At 38.2% G+C, this 14,817-nt stretch overlaps 2 protein-coding genes across 2 annotated transcripts; both read right to left on the bottom strand.

The window, feature by feature from the left end:
* Positions 1 to 234: 234 nt before the first annotated feature.
* LOC108240760 (retinol dehydrogenase 7-like) lies at positions 235 to 5,916 on the bottom strand. Its single transcript, XM_017424476.3, has 6 exons — positions 5,814 to 5,916; positions 3,853 to 3,888; positions 3,381 to 3,711; positions 1,873 to 2,131; positions 1,217 to 1,380; positions 235 to 1,144 (listed from the first exon to the last, which is right to left on the bottom strand). The coding sequence occupies exons 1-6, from the start codon at positions 5,814 to 5,816 to the stop codon at positions 918 to 920; spliced, it is 1,020 nt and encodes a 339-aa protein (XP_017279965.1). The 5' UTR covers positions 5,817 to 5,916; the 3' UTR covers positions 235 to 917.
* On the bottom strand, positions 4,870 to 12,536 carry LOC108240761 (retinol dehydrogenase 16-like). The gene is made up of 5 exons (XM_017424477.3): positions 12,427 to 12,536; positions 8,257 to 8,573; positions 7,739 to 7,997; positions 7,484 to 7,647; positions 4,870 to 6,568 (listed from the first exon to the last, which is right to left on the bottom strand). The coding sequence occupies exons 2-5, from the start codon at positions 8,567 to 8,569 to the stop codon at positions 6,345 to 6,347; spliced, it is 960 nt and encodes a 319-aa protein (XP_017279966.1). The 5' UTR covers positions 8,570 to 8,573; positions 12,427 to 12,536; the 3' UTR covers positions 4,870 to 6,344.
* Between the last annotated feature and the right edge of the window lie 2,281 nt (positions 12,537 to 14,817).

Raw genomic sequence — 14,817 nt, 5'->3', positions numbered from 1 at the left:
GCCATCTTGAATCAAGTGGTCTCCAAAAATTAACAAGTTGTAGATATAGATTTATTAATGACTTTGTGAAAGTGTCATTAAAGCCTGTCCATTGCTTCTTTAGCTATTTGCCTAACAGACACAAAGAAACACAAGAACACGCACAGACACACATAGGCAAATACAACCCCAATTCCAAAAAAGGTTGGATGTTGTATAAAATTAAAATAAAAACAGAATGCAAGAAATTGCAAATCTCATAAATCCAAATTTTATTTAGATTGTAAAGTAGCAAACATTTTAATTATTTAGACAAAGAAATCATATCATTTCAAAGGAAAAGAAGAAAAAAATAAACATAATTTTGACAGCAACACATCTCAAAAAAGCGCCAAAAAATGGTTTGGTAAAAGCCCCAAGAATGCAGACTGGAACACAAGGGCTAAAGAACAAATTAGGACTTTAATAACAAAAAAATAACAGCTGACAAGGCAGCAAACAAAATATTAATGAGAAACAAACAACGAGGAGCAGACAGGGACCAGTCGGCAGAACAAACAAAACCACAGACTGATGACTAGGTGAGAAACGGGAGGGAGGAGGAACAAGTGGATGCAGCTGGACTGACTGGCAAACGAGGATCGGGTGAATAATGAGGAAAAGAACCGACTGACTGAGGGAATGCAACGCTGAATGACACAGAAGAAACAGGAAATCATCAGGAAAGCATCCACAAGAAATATGTCAAAACGAACTGAATCTTCAATAACAAAACCAAAACAAGACAAATCAACCTCAAAACCTGCAAATCAAGACAAAAAGTTGGGACAGGAGTAACAAAAGCCTGTAAAAGCAAGTAGTACTCTTAAACACTGCTAACTTGTAAAATTATGTAGTTACACAAATTCTTTACAGGAGCAGTTAAATATGTTTGATTTTTAGGGTTTTCGTCCAGCTTTAGGTAAAGGCGTGAACGAATTAAAAATAAAATCAGTCATAAATGACGGTAGGTAGGACAGAGGGATCCAGAAGAGCTTAGCGTCCCAGCCGACTCCGTAACGTGTGCGTGGATGGCGAGCAGTTAGCGCGTGCTCCATGCACCTGGTCACCTTCGCGATATCTGGACTGCATAACTTCCCCAAAGAGTTGTCGAACATTCTTAAAACTGAGAAAGAAAATGTGTTTCATGAGTCGTTTAAAAGAGCTTTATTGACCACAAAGGTGCGTATCTACTCACAGTCTTCAATGTATGTTGCTCCATACGCGTCTTTAACGTCCTGAGGAAGGGGGGCCCACAGCTTCTTAAGGTTAGCTTCAATCAGATCGTTGTAGAGTATATTTGTCTTGAAGTAACCAGGCTCAATGATGCTCACTTTAATACCAAAGGGGAGCATGTTCAACCTGGAAAAATCAAAACAAAAATGTGTTTCTTCAAAATAACGGACATTTTTACACCAAATGTCTCCATTTTACTACAAATCGCTTCCTGTACAGCAACTTTTCATCATGTTCATTTGCTCTGGCAAAACTTTGAGGTACTGTACTTCTGCTTATTTGCACTTTAACACTTGTACTTACATTTACAAGAAGCTTTGACTGCGGTCATTGTAAGCTACAATTAAAATATTATTTTAAGTGATTCATTGTATTCCAAGAAAAGGGTTCTGTAAAAATGTGGGTAAAAAGTCAGATCCTGTTGAACCTTAAAAAGTTATTTTCTCTCCTACTCAGAGATTATATCCAAGCCACAGGGTTCTAGACAACAACTAAGGAAAAGTCGAACAGACAAAGTTATATTTGTGTTTTTTGACTTCTGATTCTCAGTGACATTAAGTCTTTAAATGATACAGCCAGTATGTCTCAGTTTTACAAACATTTATTGAGCCTGATTACCTGAGGCTGTCAGAAAACGCTTCCACTCCATATTTGGACAGACAGTAACCGCCGCCTGCCATTGCAGCTCTCCCCGCAATACTGGCCACGTTTACCACTCTGCCCCGGGCTTTCTTCAGCAGAGGCAGAAACTGGAGGGTCACATCAATAAGCCCTAACAGGTTCACGTCCAACACTGTCATGAAATCTTCCAACTGCATCCATTCTGTTGGGCCGATAGGTGTCCCCCTGCCAGCATTGTTCACCAGCCCCCACAAACCTGTGCAGACAATAAAACAAAATTAAAGAATTGCAAGGCATCAGCAACTCTTCAGACTTGCCTTTTCAACATGTTGAACACTGAACAGTTTGTGCAAGTGCATCATCACACTGACGTGGTATGCAGAATTATTCCAGTTTTAGAGGACGTCCATTTATCCAGGGAAATATATTAATTTCTTCAGGTAATCTTTGTATTTTGCCTTCCAATTAGAAATTGAACTGGATTTTTAGTTTGATTAAAATCAGTAATTTTCCCCAAAATATTTCAGATTAATAAAGTTAAATGGGTGGGAAAAAAAACCCTTGAAAACGTAAAAGTAGGGCTTTAAAGCCCCAACCATCACTTTTGGAGGGCAAATAGTTTGTTAAATAAGATCCACCTGTGAGCAATCTAAGTGTCAAATGATCTAAACCTGTCAAATAAAACACCCCTCCTGCTGCCCTTTGGTCAAAATCACCCCTGAGGCCTCAGTCAGGTTTAATCACAATGTAATTCAGGGATGTGTTTCTAGTTAACAATTCAAATAAATATAGGCACGGTTATTCTAATCTTAACTCTCCCACTGCCTTTGGGTCAAAAGGTTTTACAACTGAGGCTTTGTTGGTCATTTTGATCCAAGGGTACCAGCAGGGATAAACCTGTTGTAACAGGACCCAGAATCAGTCGTTCAACACAGGTCAGAGACAAAGTTCTGGAGAAGTGCAGATTAGAGTTAGTTTATAAAAAATATCCTAAACCCTGAGAGTCCCATGCAGCACCAATAAATCCATTAATAGGAAATGGATAGATTATGCCACCACAGCAAAGCTGCAAAGGCTAAAATATAGATCTATATAATTTAAAAAGTAATTCATTCTGTTTGAATAACAATATTTGAATTCTGGTAAAGCTGTTGTTATGCACAAAGGTGTGATTAAAATAATGATTAAATACCTTTCAGCTTCTCAGTTATAGGTTTTATAACTCTGTGTAGTGTGGGGCAAAGGCTACAGGCGACTATCCAACCATCTACAATCCTGTCCAGATCAATGTCTTAATCTAACTGCAGTAAAGATTTATTTGACTCTGTTTCTGCTGATTAAAGTGTAGTCTGTGAGATCTTTTCACCCTCCTGTTTAAGAACAGGGAATGTTCTGAACTCATCAGTAGGAGGATGATGCTCCAGGTTGTCTTGATCTCCCTCAGTGCTTCTCTCTGACTGGCACCCTATCAGTGGTGTGTACCCCCTGCTGTCCGCCCAGCTCACCTCGCTCCCCGACCTCCCTGCTCACAAAGTCCACGGCGCTCCTGATGCCGGCGCTGTCTGTAACATTCAGCAGGAGGGTCTTCAGTCTGGGGGAGGCTGCTGCAGCCAGATCTGCTGCACCTTTCTCTGAGAGACACGCCGCTATGACCTTAAAGCCTTTTCTGTCCAGTTGTTTGGCCAGAAGGTTGCCGAAGCCGCTGTCACAGCCTGTGATGAACACATGCTTCTGACTGAAACCGTCAAGTTTGTAGGAATCTCTGATGAACCAGCGGACGGCAGCGAAGGTGACCAGAAGTGAAACACATGTTAAGGCCAGATGTGAAAGCATGACCTAAAATAGGAACAAAATTCAAATGGTTGACCTTAACAAATACATGTTTCATTCATAATGTTTCTATAAAATATAAACAACGGGAAATACAGATAAAGTACAAATTTAAGACAATGATTACAAACAAAGAAAGCTGCTTACCTCTCCAACATGATACACTAGATCACCTATCGACACCTGAGAGGAGAAACTTGAAATGACTTTTAGCAGTTCAAAACACTTAATGCAAAAATAATGAAAAGACAGAATCAGATACTAGAATGAAAACAAATCAAAAAGCAGCCAGTGTACAAAGAAAAACTTTGAAGTACATGGATGGATTTATGGATGAATTAATGGATGGATAGATGGATTTCTAGCTATAGCAATAAGTCACAGACTCCTAAATAACTGTATCAAAGTTTTAACCCCAGTTCTGAGAAAGTTGCGACATTGTGCAAAATGTAAATAATACCAAAATGCAATTATCTGAAAATCTGTTAAACCCATATTTGATTCACAATTAAACATAATAAACACATCAAATACTTAGATTAAAAAAATTGCAAAAGTTTTGTAAAGCAAGATGTATTTTAAGACGTGCAGCTGCCATCAAATACAATATTACCTTTTATTTTCATGAAAATTGTACAATATTTTAGTTTAAACATTGCATATGTTTAAACTAATATATATATATATATATATATATAAAACAATAATTGTCATTTGGGACTTGAATAAATCTGAAATGAGCTACATTTTATTGTGAATCTTTAACTTTTTCTTGTGGTTGTGATGAAACACCCTCCCTGGACTCTGAGCTGCTAAACCAGCAAAATCAATAGGTTAACCCTTTTATAACTAGCAACTAGCAATAACTAATTATTTATTACCTTTTTTGTGTGACAGAATAAATTCTTTTCAGCCATTATGAGCAAATGCCCAATAAAAATACCTAAATCTTGTGGTTAATAAAATTTGGTAAGAAGTTTCACAATCTGTATCTACTTTTTATTTATTTACTGACAACTGGTTAAAGTCTGAAATGTTTAAATGACCTAATCTAAACTTTGAAGTTCAGTTCATTAAAACAAATAAAAAAAGTTTGCTTGTTTTGCTCATTTGTTGCAAAAGTTTTATCATTTTTCTGACTTTGCTGTATAAAAAATTGAGTACTTTAGTTTTCCTTCATGTTTATTTATCCACGCCATCATATTTCAGAGATAAAAACAGCACTCCACTACATAAGAAACCTGTAATAATTTTACAAACAAAATACAAAATCAGCCATTAAATTCAATTTTTACACACCAGCACACAGATACAAGACAATGTTCCTTCTAACTTCTTAAAACAAAACAAACATTCAAAAGTTAAGACTTTTTTCCCATTGTGAGAAAACTACATAAGATAAATATTTGCCTAATATGTCTGAAAGGTAAAACTGTAAAACCATTTTTACTCAGAGTTATTAGTATCAAGGTGTCACATTTTGTTTTTTTAACTACAAGTCTTCACACTTGCATCTCTGTGGTATACCAGCATGTAGGAAATAAAGTGAATATATTGCTCTAAATACATGAAAAAAAAAATACATATGTAATGCCTTCAAAAATTCAGCATTGCTTTGTGTGCAAAAAGTATTTTATTTAACCCCATCACACAAGATAAAACTTCACTGGCTTAAATCTGTAGTTCCCAAACCTTTCAGCTTCTGACCCAAAAAATAACAATAGCAGAGACTTGTGACCCCAACTATTGCAGGTTGAAGAATACAAACACCTATAATAAGCCGGTTAAACAATCATTTCTACATTCAGTTTGATTTCTGAAGAGCATCTCAAGCCTTTCAACTTGGTGTTTCATGACCCTCAGTGGGGTTTCAACCCCAACTTTGTACCCTAGTGGGGTAAATAAGTTCAGAGACCAAAAGGGAAACAAACTCCTCAATGCAACTCTTTTCTCTCAACCACAAGATGGCAGCAGATCCCACTACAAATGAGAATCTAAATCCTATAAGTGAACGCCTGTCGAAACATCTAAACAAGTAAACTTGATGTTTCAAAGACTCCAACACAAGCACCAGAACATGCATATTATCAACAATAATGTAAACATACCATAGTTACAGTTCCTCAGATGTTGCTGCTTCCTCACCTTCAGTCCTAACAACTGACTATAAAGCTGCAGGTGAAGCTGTGCAGTTTGTCTGCAGAGTCAAGGTCCATAATGGATATGAGAGCGGGGAGTAAATGTTTCACCAGCGTGGGCTTGTGCAATACACCAGACAAGACGATACAAGTCTTGGATTTCCCTTTCACCTCAAATAAACTCTGACATCTCAAAGCAAAGAGTACACAGAAGACTATTTTTTGTTTAATAATAATGACAAATGCAAAAGTTGTGACTCCAAACAGTTGCTTTGAAAAGTGGGCACAAAATCTCATTAAAGTTAACAGAGGCGACATTGACGCTGTGTTTCAAACAGCAGTTTGTCGTAAAATGTAAAGGCTATTGAATTTATTCACCATCTGACATGAAAACTACTGACAGTTGATGTATAAGGCTGACATGAGTGACATTTATTCTTATTAAACTAAAACACACAAAAGCGATCTTCAAATAAGCTAATCGTCCAGTTGCTGCAGAAGCTACAGCACAGACGCTCTGGGTTTGGGATAATCTATAAGGAAACATTTGTCTGTAATGTAGGTCGGCATGTAGGACATGGGCAACCAGAAGAGCTTGGCGTCCCATCCGGGGGAGTAGCGGAAGCGAGGGTGAACAGCGGAGACGGCGTGCTCCATGCAGCCGACCACCTTCATCAGGTCGTTGTCCGTCAGCAGCCTAAACTTCTGGTCCAGCTGGTCAATCACTGAAAGACAAATCACTGAATCATGACGTTTATATCCAAGGCAACACAGTTTAACGTAAGGTGAGGTGGAAAGAATGACATGATTTAACTTTTGGTTAAAAAAAAAAAACCTATATAAACTTGTTTATATATCTATGAACTTTGCTCTGCCCATCCATTAAAAGGCAGATTAGTTGAGCAGAGCAGACTTGATCTGATCATGAGGCAATCCTAAGAGGTCAAAACAACGATGTAATACTTGGACAACTTGATAAAGAAGATGGATTTGCAACATGTCTAGGGTGTACCACGCCTTTTGCACAGTGACTGCTGGAGATAGGTCCCAGGTCCCCGTGGAAAGGAGAAGCAGGTAAAGAAAATGGATGGATGGATGGATGGATGGATGGATGGATGGATGGATAAAGAGGAGCCATGCATGAAGCCTAGAATCATTTCATAAATCAGCCACTTTCACCTCTGTTTCGCAACTGTTAATGACCTGATTTCTAAAATTTAATTTGTTGATGTTTGCGGTGCTTAGCCTGAAAGCTCTATTTGCAAAATGCTGTGTTAAATCAAAAGAAATGCATATCACTCGCTACGTCTTTGCCAGAGTGTTAAATGATCTGGCAACCTTTGGAGTACGTTTTCTGTAAAACTGACTGTGTTGTAGCCATTTCTGTGTTTGCTAAGGCTGATTGACAGTGGTGACCATCTTCAATCAAGTTGACTCTAAACGTTAATCAGTTGTAGAAACACATCCAGTGGTTAGTACCTGAGATCTTCTTTAACATCCCACCCAGTGATTCATAAAATTAGATTTATTTTTTGTTTAAAATATCTAATATTTTGCACTCTGAGAGCAAATGACAATAAGGAAAAAAAAGAAAGAAAGGGTTCGAAACAACATCTGTTAATAAAGGTTTGGTAACTTACATTTCTGCAAGAACTCGGGTCCATAATCATCCTTTACATCCTGAGGCAATTTGCTAAAGAGATTCCTGAAGCTATTCCTCAACAGCTCTGTGTTGGTCACAGTTGTTTTGAAGAAGCCTGGCTCGATGCACAAAACTTTGACTCCAAATGGCGCCATGTTTACACTGAAACCCAAAAAATGTTTCTGGTTTGTCAAGAGGACCCTCATGAGAAGAGTGTTTATAAATCCTTAAAAAAAACGAGGTCTCCTCTTACCGCAGGCTGTCATTGAAGGCCTCCACTCCGTATTTGGACACGCAGTAGGGTCCACCGAACGGGCTGATTCGCCCGAACACACTGGCCACGTTTACCACTCTGCCTTTGGCTTTCTTGATGAGCTGGAGGACGCTCAGTGTGACGTCGATCACGCCCGTCAGATTAACCCCCAACATGGACTTGTAACCTTCAATGTCGATCCAGTCAGAGGGACCGGACGGTATGGCGACTCCAGCGTTGTTCACAACAGCCCACAGACCTGAAGCAGCAAAAAAAAAAGGTGAAGCAAAGAAAAAAAAAGGCAAAGATGAGAATAACACCCACAGGAATGGAATCAGTCAGAAGTGAAACTGCTTCAGGCTATGTGTTAATAAAAACTAACTAAACTGGCTCCGCTAAAACGTAACCAAATCTGCTCCTCTCATATTACTTTTTACTAATTGTATCAATTACAGAAAAATAACTAAAACCAAAAACTAAATGATCCAATTACTGTATGTGTTGTACAAGAGTCTCACCTTTTTCTCCAACCAGATTCTTGACGACATCTGCTGCTTTCTTGACGCTCTCGGAGTTGGAGACGTCCAGAGGAACGGACGTCAGCCTTTTGGAGGAGGCCTTCTTCAGCTCGTCTTCACCCTTCTCCGTGTAACAGCCCGCGATCACACGGAAGCCCAGCTTATCCAGATGCTTCGCCAGGTTGTTACCGAACCCGGAGTCGCAACCAGTGATGTACACATATTTGTCCTCTATGTTGGAAACTCGCTCTCTTTCTTTATACCAGCGATAGATGAACCAAGCAGCCACCAGTACGGGGATGTACAGCAGCATTTTTCTGAGGGGGAGAAGAAGACGACATCACATCATCAAAATGTTTCAGTAAACTTTGCTGCCTTTAGCACTGCACAGTGCAAAGATCAGACACATTGATGGCATTTTACTAGGATGTTAGTGGATTTCTGATGAGAGCAAATTAAAAATTTTAGAAGCAGACATTTAAAAAACTATTAAAGAAGGGATTAAAATGACAGCCTGCTTTAGGATTAGTCACTTATAACAGAGCATAACACTGATTTCTTTAAACTTGAGTAAAATTCAGTGTAAAACATAAATAAAAGATTGTTTAAACCGTATACAAAATGGTCAAAATGAAAGGTTTATTTTAAAAAAGTAATTTTTAAGCTGTTGCCAGTATAGCAAATTATAAAGCTGAAGGGTGTTTGCTACTGTGATGTTTAAATGTATTTTAAAATTGAGGTTCACATGGTTTTTGTTTGAGACTGAAGACTATGTAGGATTTGTGCAATAAGACATGAACTGCATCCCAAACAAGCAGAGCCTTTATGAAGTAAATATGGACATGTGTTCAGCATTATAAACAAAGTGGTATTGTTAAACAACTTAAAATACTACACTTAATGTGAAATTGCAGGGAAAAATGACTGTATGCCAGGTTTAAAATGAAAATGTCTGTGATCGTCATGTTTCCAGGCTGTATCACATACGAGCACATGAGCTCTGGGAGACATCACAGTTCACTACTGCTCTGATAAATGCAAGTTTAAGCTTTATAATGCAGTCTCTCAGGGCCTGAGCTCACTTAAAGCGGGCTGAACACATATATAATCCAAATAAAAAACTGAAAAGGATATTATTCTGACATGAAAGTGAACGCGTCATTTACCAAAGGCAAGTTCTGCAACTCCTTCCTGTGCCCTCAGGTGATACTGCACCTACCATTTCTCACAGGTGCTTGATTAACCCTCCTGTGGCCTTCAGGTCAAACTGACCCAAAGTTACAAGGGCTTCTCTACCCCTCTCTATGTCTCTCCCTCTCTTTCTCTTGAAGGCTTCAGGAGGGTTAAAACAGAAAAAACTAGCTCTGCATGTAGAGACAAAGAAGCACACAAGAGCTTAGTCATAGTTAAAAGGCAGAGTGTTAAGTGCACTTCATTCATGCAGGTTTTAAAACAGGAACATCTGACACTTAGCTAACACCTTTTTAAAGAATCTCCTAATTATTTGAGCAGGGTAGAAACAATCTGCATTTTGTACATTTTCTAACAGCATGGCTCTGGAACATCACCTGTCCTCGGAGGTGAACAGGCCTGCAGTTTCGACGTGTCGCCCACTAACAACATTTAGCATAAGACAAAAACAGGATAACAGAGGCTCCAATTTATCGAAACATCTTATCTCAGAATTAAATGAAATAATCCCATTTTTTACAAAAGGTTTAGGTATTTAAACATGTGGTGCAAGACAGAGTTAAACCTACAAACATGCTTCTGGTATCAAACCTACTATGTTTTAAATTAAATGTAAGAATTTAAATCCTTACATTCTGTTTTTATTTGCATCTTACACCATCACTCATCAGTTTTAGCTTTAGAGGTCCAAGGCTGACCATTGTTTTCATCTAAAAAAGAAACATCTGTACAAGAGGAAACAAAATGATCTTTACCAATGGAAACTCCTGAAATATACATTTTTACAATGATTTGAAAAGAAAAATCTTATCTGAGATACTGAAATTGTTGTGGCAAAGACTGGAAAAAAAACAACTTGTTATCTTTGTGTATTTATCATTGAACATATACTAAAACTGTGTGGTAAAAACTTCTTTTTTATAACAGAAACAAGGGACGGAGTAAAAAATCACAATCCTTTCTTTAAATTAGGCGCCAGGTAACTTTCTGTTGACATTTTCATTTTTCTTTTGTGCGTTTGAGACGACACACAAACGGATCTGAGGCAGCAGCAAGTGGCTTATCATGACTGATTATCATCTCCCTCTTCTTTAAAACTTCCTCCACGGTGTTATCTTCAAATACAACTTACAGACCATGATTTCAAATGTGAAACAAAAAAGAAAAGCAGCAACGACATAACATTTTAGGAGATGGAACCTGGGTGAAGTCTTACCACCAGTCCACAGCAAACAATCAGAACAAGCAGCTGATAAACACAGCAACAGAACAGACGACAACTTTGCTGTTTTTTCTCTTTTTTTATACCCCAATGTCCAAATTAACATCAAGTTATCTGTATCATTGGATAGTTTCAATATGCTGACCTTTAAATTCCTTTTGAAAAGCTGATCTTAACTCAGTTATCAACTCCAAGTGACAGAACCTACAGGGCAGGGTCACTGGAGGATTTCTACACAAGACAAGAATCCCAGCTATGTCTGTAATTAGCAGCCTACTGAGTAAACAGAAGATCAAATAACACCTAACCCTGTAGGGATCCCGTTCTAGTTAAAAAAAAAAAATGACACAAGAGTTTGTTATCAAGCCTCACAATTTGTAACTGAAATAAAAGATCAATGTCCTATTTATGGTTGTGTGGTGCAGCTTAAAACAGTGTAATCTGATGGGTAAATTGTACTACATAATGGAAAAACACTAACTGGATGACACTTTTACTTAGCAATGTTGCAACGTGTTTTTATTGTGAAGGACAGGATTAATTAGGTCAGATGGCTTTTTCGCAAGAGCACAACAAAAACAAAAAATTGTAACAAATAGTACCAGACACTCCCAAAAACGTTCACAAAAACAAGGGAAGTGTAAATAAGGCAGCTTGAGATTTAATATGCCCGAGTTCAATAAGCAGAATGTGCACAAAAAATGATGAAAATCGTCTTGTGATGAACTGAGACACGGACGAGAAGGTCAAAACCAAGTCGGTCTAAGGCAGAGATTGTAGAAGTAAATCAAACTATGACGGAGTTCCCGTTCAGGGAGGAAAGCGTGTGGTTCTTTGTGTCTTTTTGTCCTGAAAACGACTCTTACTGCAGCGTTTTGAGTCAAAATCCTCCCTGACGCCAGAATAAAGTCCCACAAAGAAACCACAGATAAAACTGTGCATGACCTTCCCTTAAAGGGCAGACAGATGCTGAAAGAAACTACCCTTATTCTGTTGTAAAGCACTTTGGATCGCCTTGTTGCTGAAAAGAGCTCACTTCACATCACTTATTTAGAGATTTGGCTTAAGACAATCTCATGAGAATCAGAACTGAGGTTGGACTAAAATCCCACATTTTTATAGCAGCTTGGGTGAAATACACAACTCCTGCTTGTTCATGTTGCCCTTTGAGAACCTTTAAAATAAAATAATTAGTGAACGACAAGCTTTCAAAATAAAAAAAAAATATGAAGGAACAGCTGTAAGGTTAAAAGTTGTCGGGAAGCCCAGCTGTCAGGCTGGGGAACAGGCTGAGCAGGACGCAGACACCACCTTAAAGGGGATGAGGGATGAGAGGAAGCTCGTCCAGCATGTGTCCCATCAGGTTTGAGAGGCTGTAATGAGGTTTGGCTGTTATTGTACACCGGATTCATGTAAAACAGGAGCTGGCTGAACTGGTTGTCCTTCACTTTTCCTTAATGATGGTTAAGGGTGTAGAGGTACAGTAAAAGCTGCTATAACCTTTTTATTACCTTTGTTTCACTAATACATCTCAAGCTTTGTCAAACAACACACAGATAAATAATAATTTACCATTTAGATGGGGACGATTTTGTTTATATCCCTAAATAAGTTAAACAACTCCAACTAAAACATATTATAATAAAGGTTGTTATTAGTTTGTTTAAAATGGAGGTAAATTACATTAGTCTGGTCAGATAAGAGGATTTAGATAATCAGATAATTTACTTTAAGGCTAAAAGAACAGAGTCACTTACGTGCGTGGCTTCAGAGGAGTCGTGGAGCTGCAGTGGAGACTCCCACAGTCTGCTGGAAATTGTCACAGAGTTTGTTTTCCGTCTCGACTTCAGCGGCTGTAGTTCCTCCGTAACATCCGGGGATTTCTGCTGGGGGTGCGTGCGCAGCGACACCTGCTGGCTGCGCGCATAGTTACGCCCAGATTCATAAATGGAGTGAGTAAATATAAATACTTACACAAGGTGGCCAATATGAAAAACTTGGCCCTGTTTACTGAAAAGATACAAATTAATCTCAGTTTTAGGTGTAATACGTCAAATTATTCTTATTCAAATACAAATCTCCATTACTCTAATATATTTTATGCAGAGTTTAGAACATACATAACTTAACAGATAAAAAGATCCAACTTAGAAAGACACATCCTTAGGATTTACTTCTTAAGCTCACTAAAAATCCAAACATTTGACTTTGAACTAAGAAGAGAAAACAGAAATAGATTATTAAAGCAGACTCTCTGTTGCTCTGACGTGCATGAATCAGACATCCAACATCAACAAGAGTTTGATCGGTGGAGGTGGAGGAGAGTCTGGAGAGGTGGAGATATGCTCTGGTGAGACAAGAAATGACAGTAGAAACATGGCAGAACATGTGTGTGAATGAGAGGGAGACAGGTGGATCAGGTGGATCAGTGAAGCTGCAAAGAGTAGAAGCACTGAAGGTGGTTGAGTTCAAGTACTTGGGTTCAACCATCCAAAGCCAAGAGCGGTGAAAAACAAGGTGAAGAAGAGTGTACAGACAGGGAGTGGAAGGAGATGAGTGACAGGGGTGATTCGTGACAGAAGGAGAGCTGCAAGAGTGAAAGGGAGGGTGGCGTTAGACCTGCTGCGATGTGTGGTTTGGCACTAAGAACGACAGGAGGCAAAACTGCAGGAGATAGAGATTAGAAATGAGTAAATCAGAGGGACAGTGAGGGACAGTTTAGATTGAGAGGTTTGGAGGCAAAGTCAGAGAGGCTGAGATGGACTGGACATGGGCAGAGGAGGGACAGTGGATTCATTGGACAAAGGCTGTTAAATATGGAGCCAAGACGGAGAAAAAAGGACGAACATAGAGAAGGTTTATGAAGGGAAGGAGGATCTGCAGAGGGTTGGTCTGACAGAGGAGGATGTTGGAAATTCAGCTGAAAGGAGAAGATCTTTGTCATAAAAATAGCAAGAATTCAAAGCAATGATATCAACCTTGAACTTCATGATAATTTAAATTATGTGAGTTTTTGTGATTGTGACTGTGATATCTCTGTGTTGTTTGAAACATAATAATGTAAACACTGTGCAAGTGTCATTTCACCTCGTTACATGTTGATAAAAGCATTTATTAAACTGCTGAAATAAATTTTTAACTGCTTTGAAAAAAGAACAAAGACTTTTTTTTAACAAAAATTGAATGAAGTCAAACAAGCATCTTTTTTACTACACCTTCTTCAGTTACATGTTTGGCACAGTTTTTGTAACTTTATATCATCTAGATAGTGGGGCATTTGGCATGAGAAATATCTAGTAACGTAATCACTTTTTATTGAACTATAGCCCCACTCCTCCTGTTGTATTATCAATCACCTGAACTGTGAATAATTACGGGTTGTAAAGCAGGAACAAACCTCTGCACTCCTTGTACCAGCGAGCATTAACCCCAAGCATTTGCTTGATTAGATAACTGAGCCTTCATTTCTGTTTTTCATCATAGGAAATCCACTATGACGCACTTGTACTCTTGTATTGCTGAATTACTGCGTGATGGTGCAACTTTGCGTTGAAAAGATAGCTAGAAGAACTGACTAAACTTTTTTTTTAATCAAATCAAATCCAATTTATTTAAAAACAACACTTGGTTGACTGTAGAGCTGCACACTAAGAGAATAAGTAGCAACTTATGAGTGAAGAACACCACTGAAGCTAAAAAGCAGTAAAAAAATCCTGGTGTAAGCATTAAATGCCAAATCTTTTAAAGAAGAAAATAAGAAAATATTTGAATAAGCACAAATTAAGTACGACATGTTTGGTTGTTGGAGATATAACAGAAGAAGGACTATCAGAAGAGATAATTCTTCAAACACAGACAGAGACGTCCGTGATCTGATTGAATCACATGTTGTCAAACAAGACGACCACCCTGGACACCCTTGGTTTACTGTGATGGTGAAGTTTTTTGTTTTTTATTTCGGAGCAATCAGTTTTGATGTTTTAAAGCCTTTTTTTTTTAATATAGAATATAATAATAATAATAATAATTTTTTCACGTTAAAAGTTTCATGAAGGACCAAAACATCCCCACGAGGTCTTCTGAGACCACAGTCAACAACCAGGCGGTCATTACTCCCATTTTACAATCTTAATCGATAAGAATTACAT

The sequence above is a fragment of the Kryptolebias marmoratus genome, linkage group LG6 (genome assembly GCF_001649575.2).
Source record: "Kryptolebias marmoratus isolate JLee-2015 linkage group LG6, ASM164957v2, whole genome shotgun sequence".
Taxonomy (NCBI): Eukaryota; Metazoa; Chordata; class Actinopteri; order Cyprinodontiformes; family Rivulidae; genus Kryptolebias; species Kryptolebias marmoratus.
Note: the sequence above shows the minus strand (reverse complement) of the source record. Positions and strands in the feature narration are given on the sequence as shown.

What these genes read in the sequence shown, in the direction of transcription:
- LOC108240760 (XM_017424476.3), bottom strand. An exon ending in TAGTGTATCATGTTGGAGAG is followed by an intron (nt 3,712 to 3,852) that starts GTAAGCAGCTTT and finishes TTCCTATTTTAG; the next exon opens with GTCATGCTTTCACATCTGGC. An exon ending in GCGTTTTCTGACAGCCTCAG is followed by an intron (nt 1,381 to 1,872) that starts GTAATCAGGCTC and finishes TGATTTTTCCAG; the next exon opens with GTTGAACATGCTCCCCTTTG.
- LOC108240761 (XM_017424477.3), bottom strand. Translation starts at nt 8,569, where the DNA reads ATGCTGCTGTACATCCCCGTACTGGTGGCTGCTTGGTTCATCTATCGC. An exon ending in GAATCTGGTTGGAGAAAAAG is followed by an intron (nt 7,998 to 8,256) that starts GTGAGACTCTTG and finishes TTGCTGCTTCAG; the next exon opens with GTCTGTGGGCTGTTGTGAAC. An exon ending in GCCTTCAATGACAGCCTGCG is followed by an intron (nt 7,648 to 7,738) that starts GTAAGAGGAGAC and finishes TTTGGGTTTCAG; the next exon opens with TGTAAACATGGCGCCATTTG.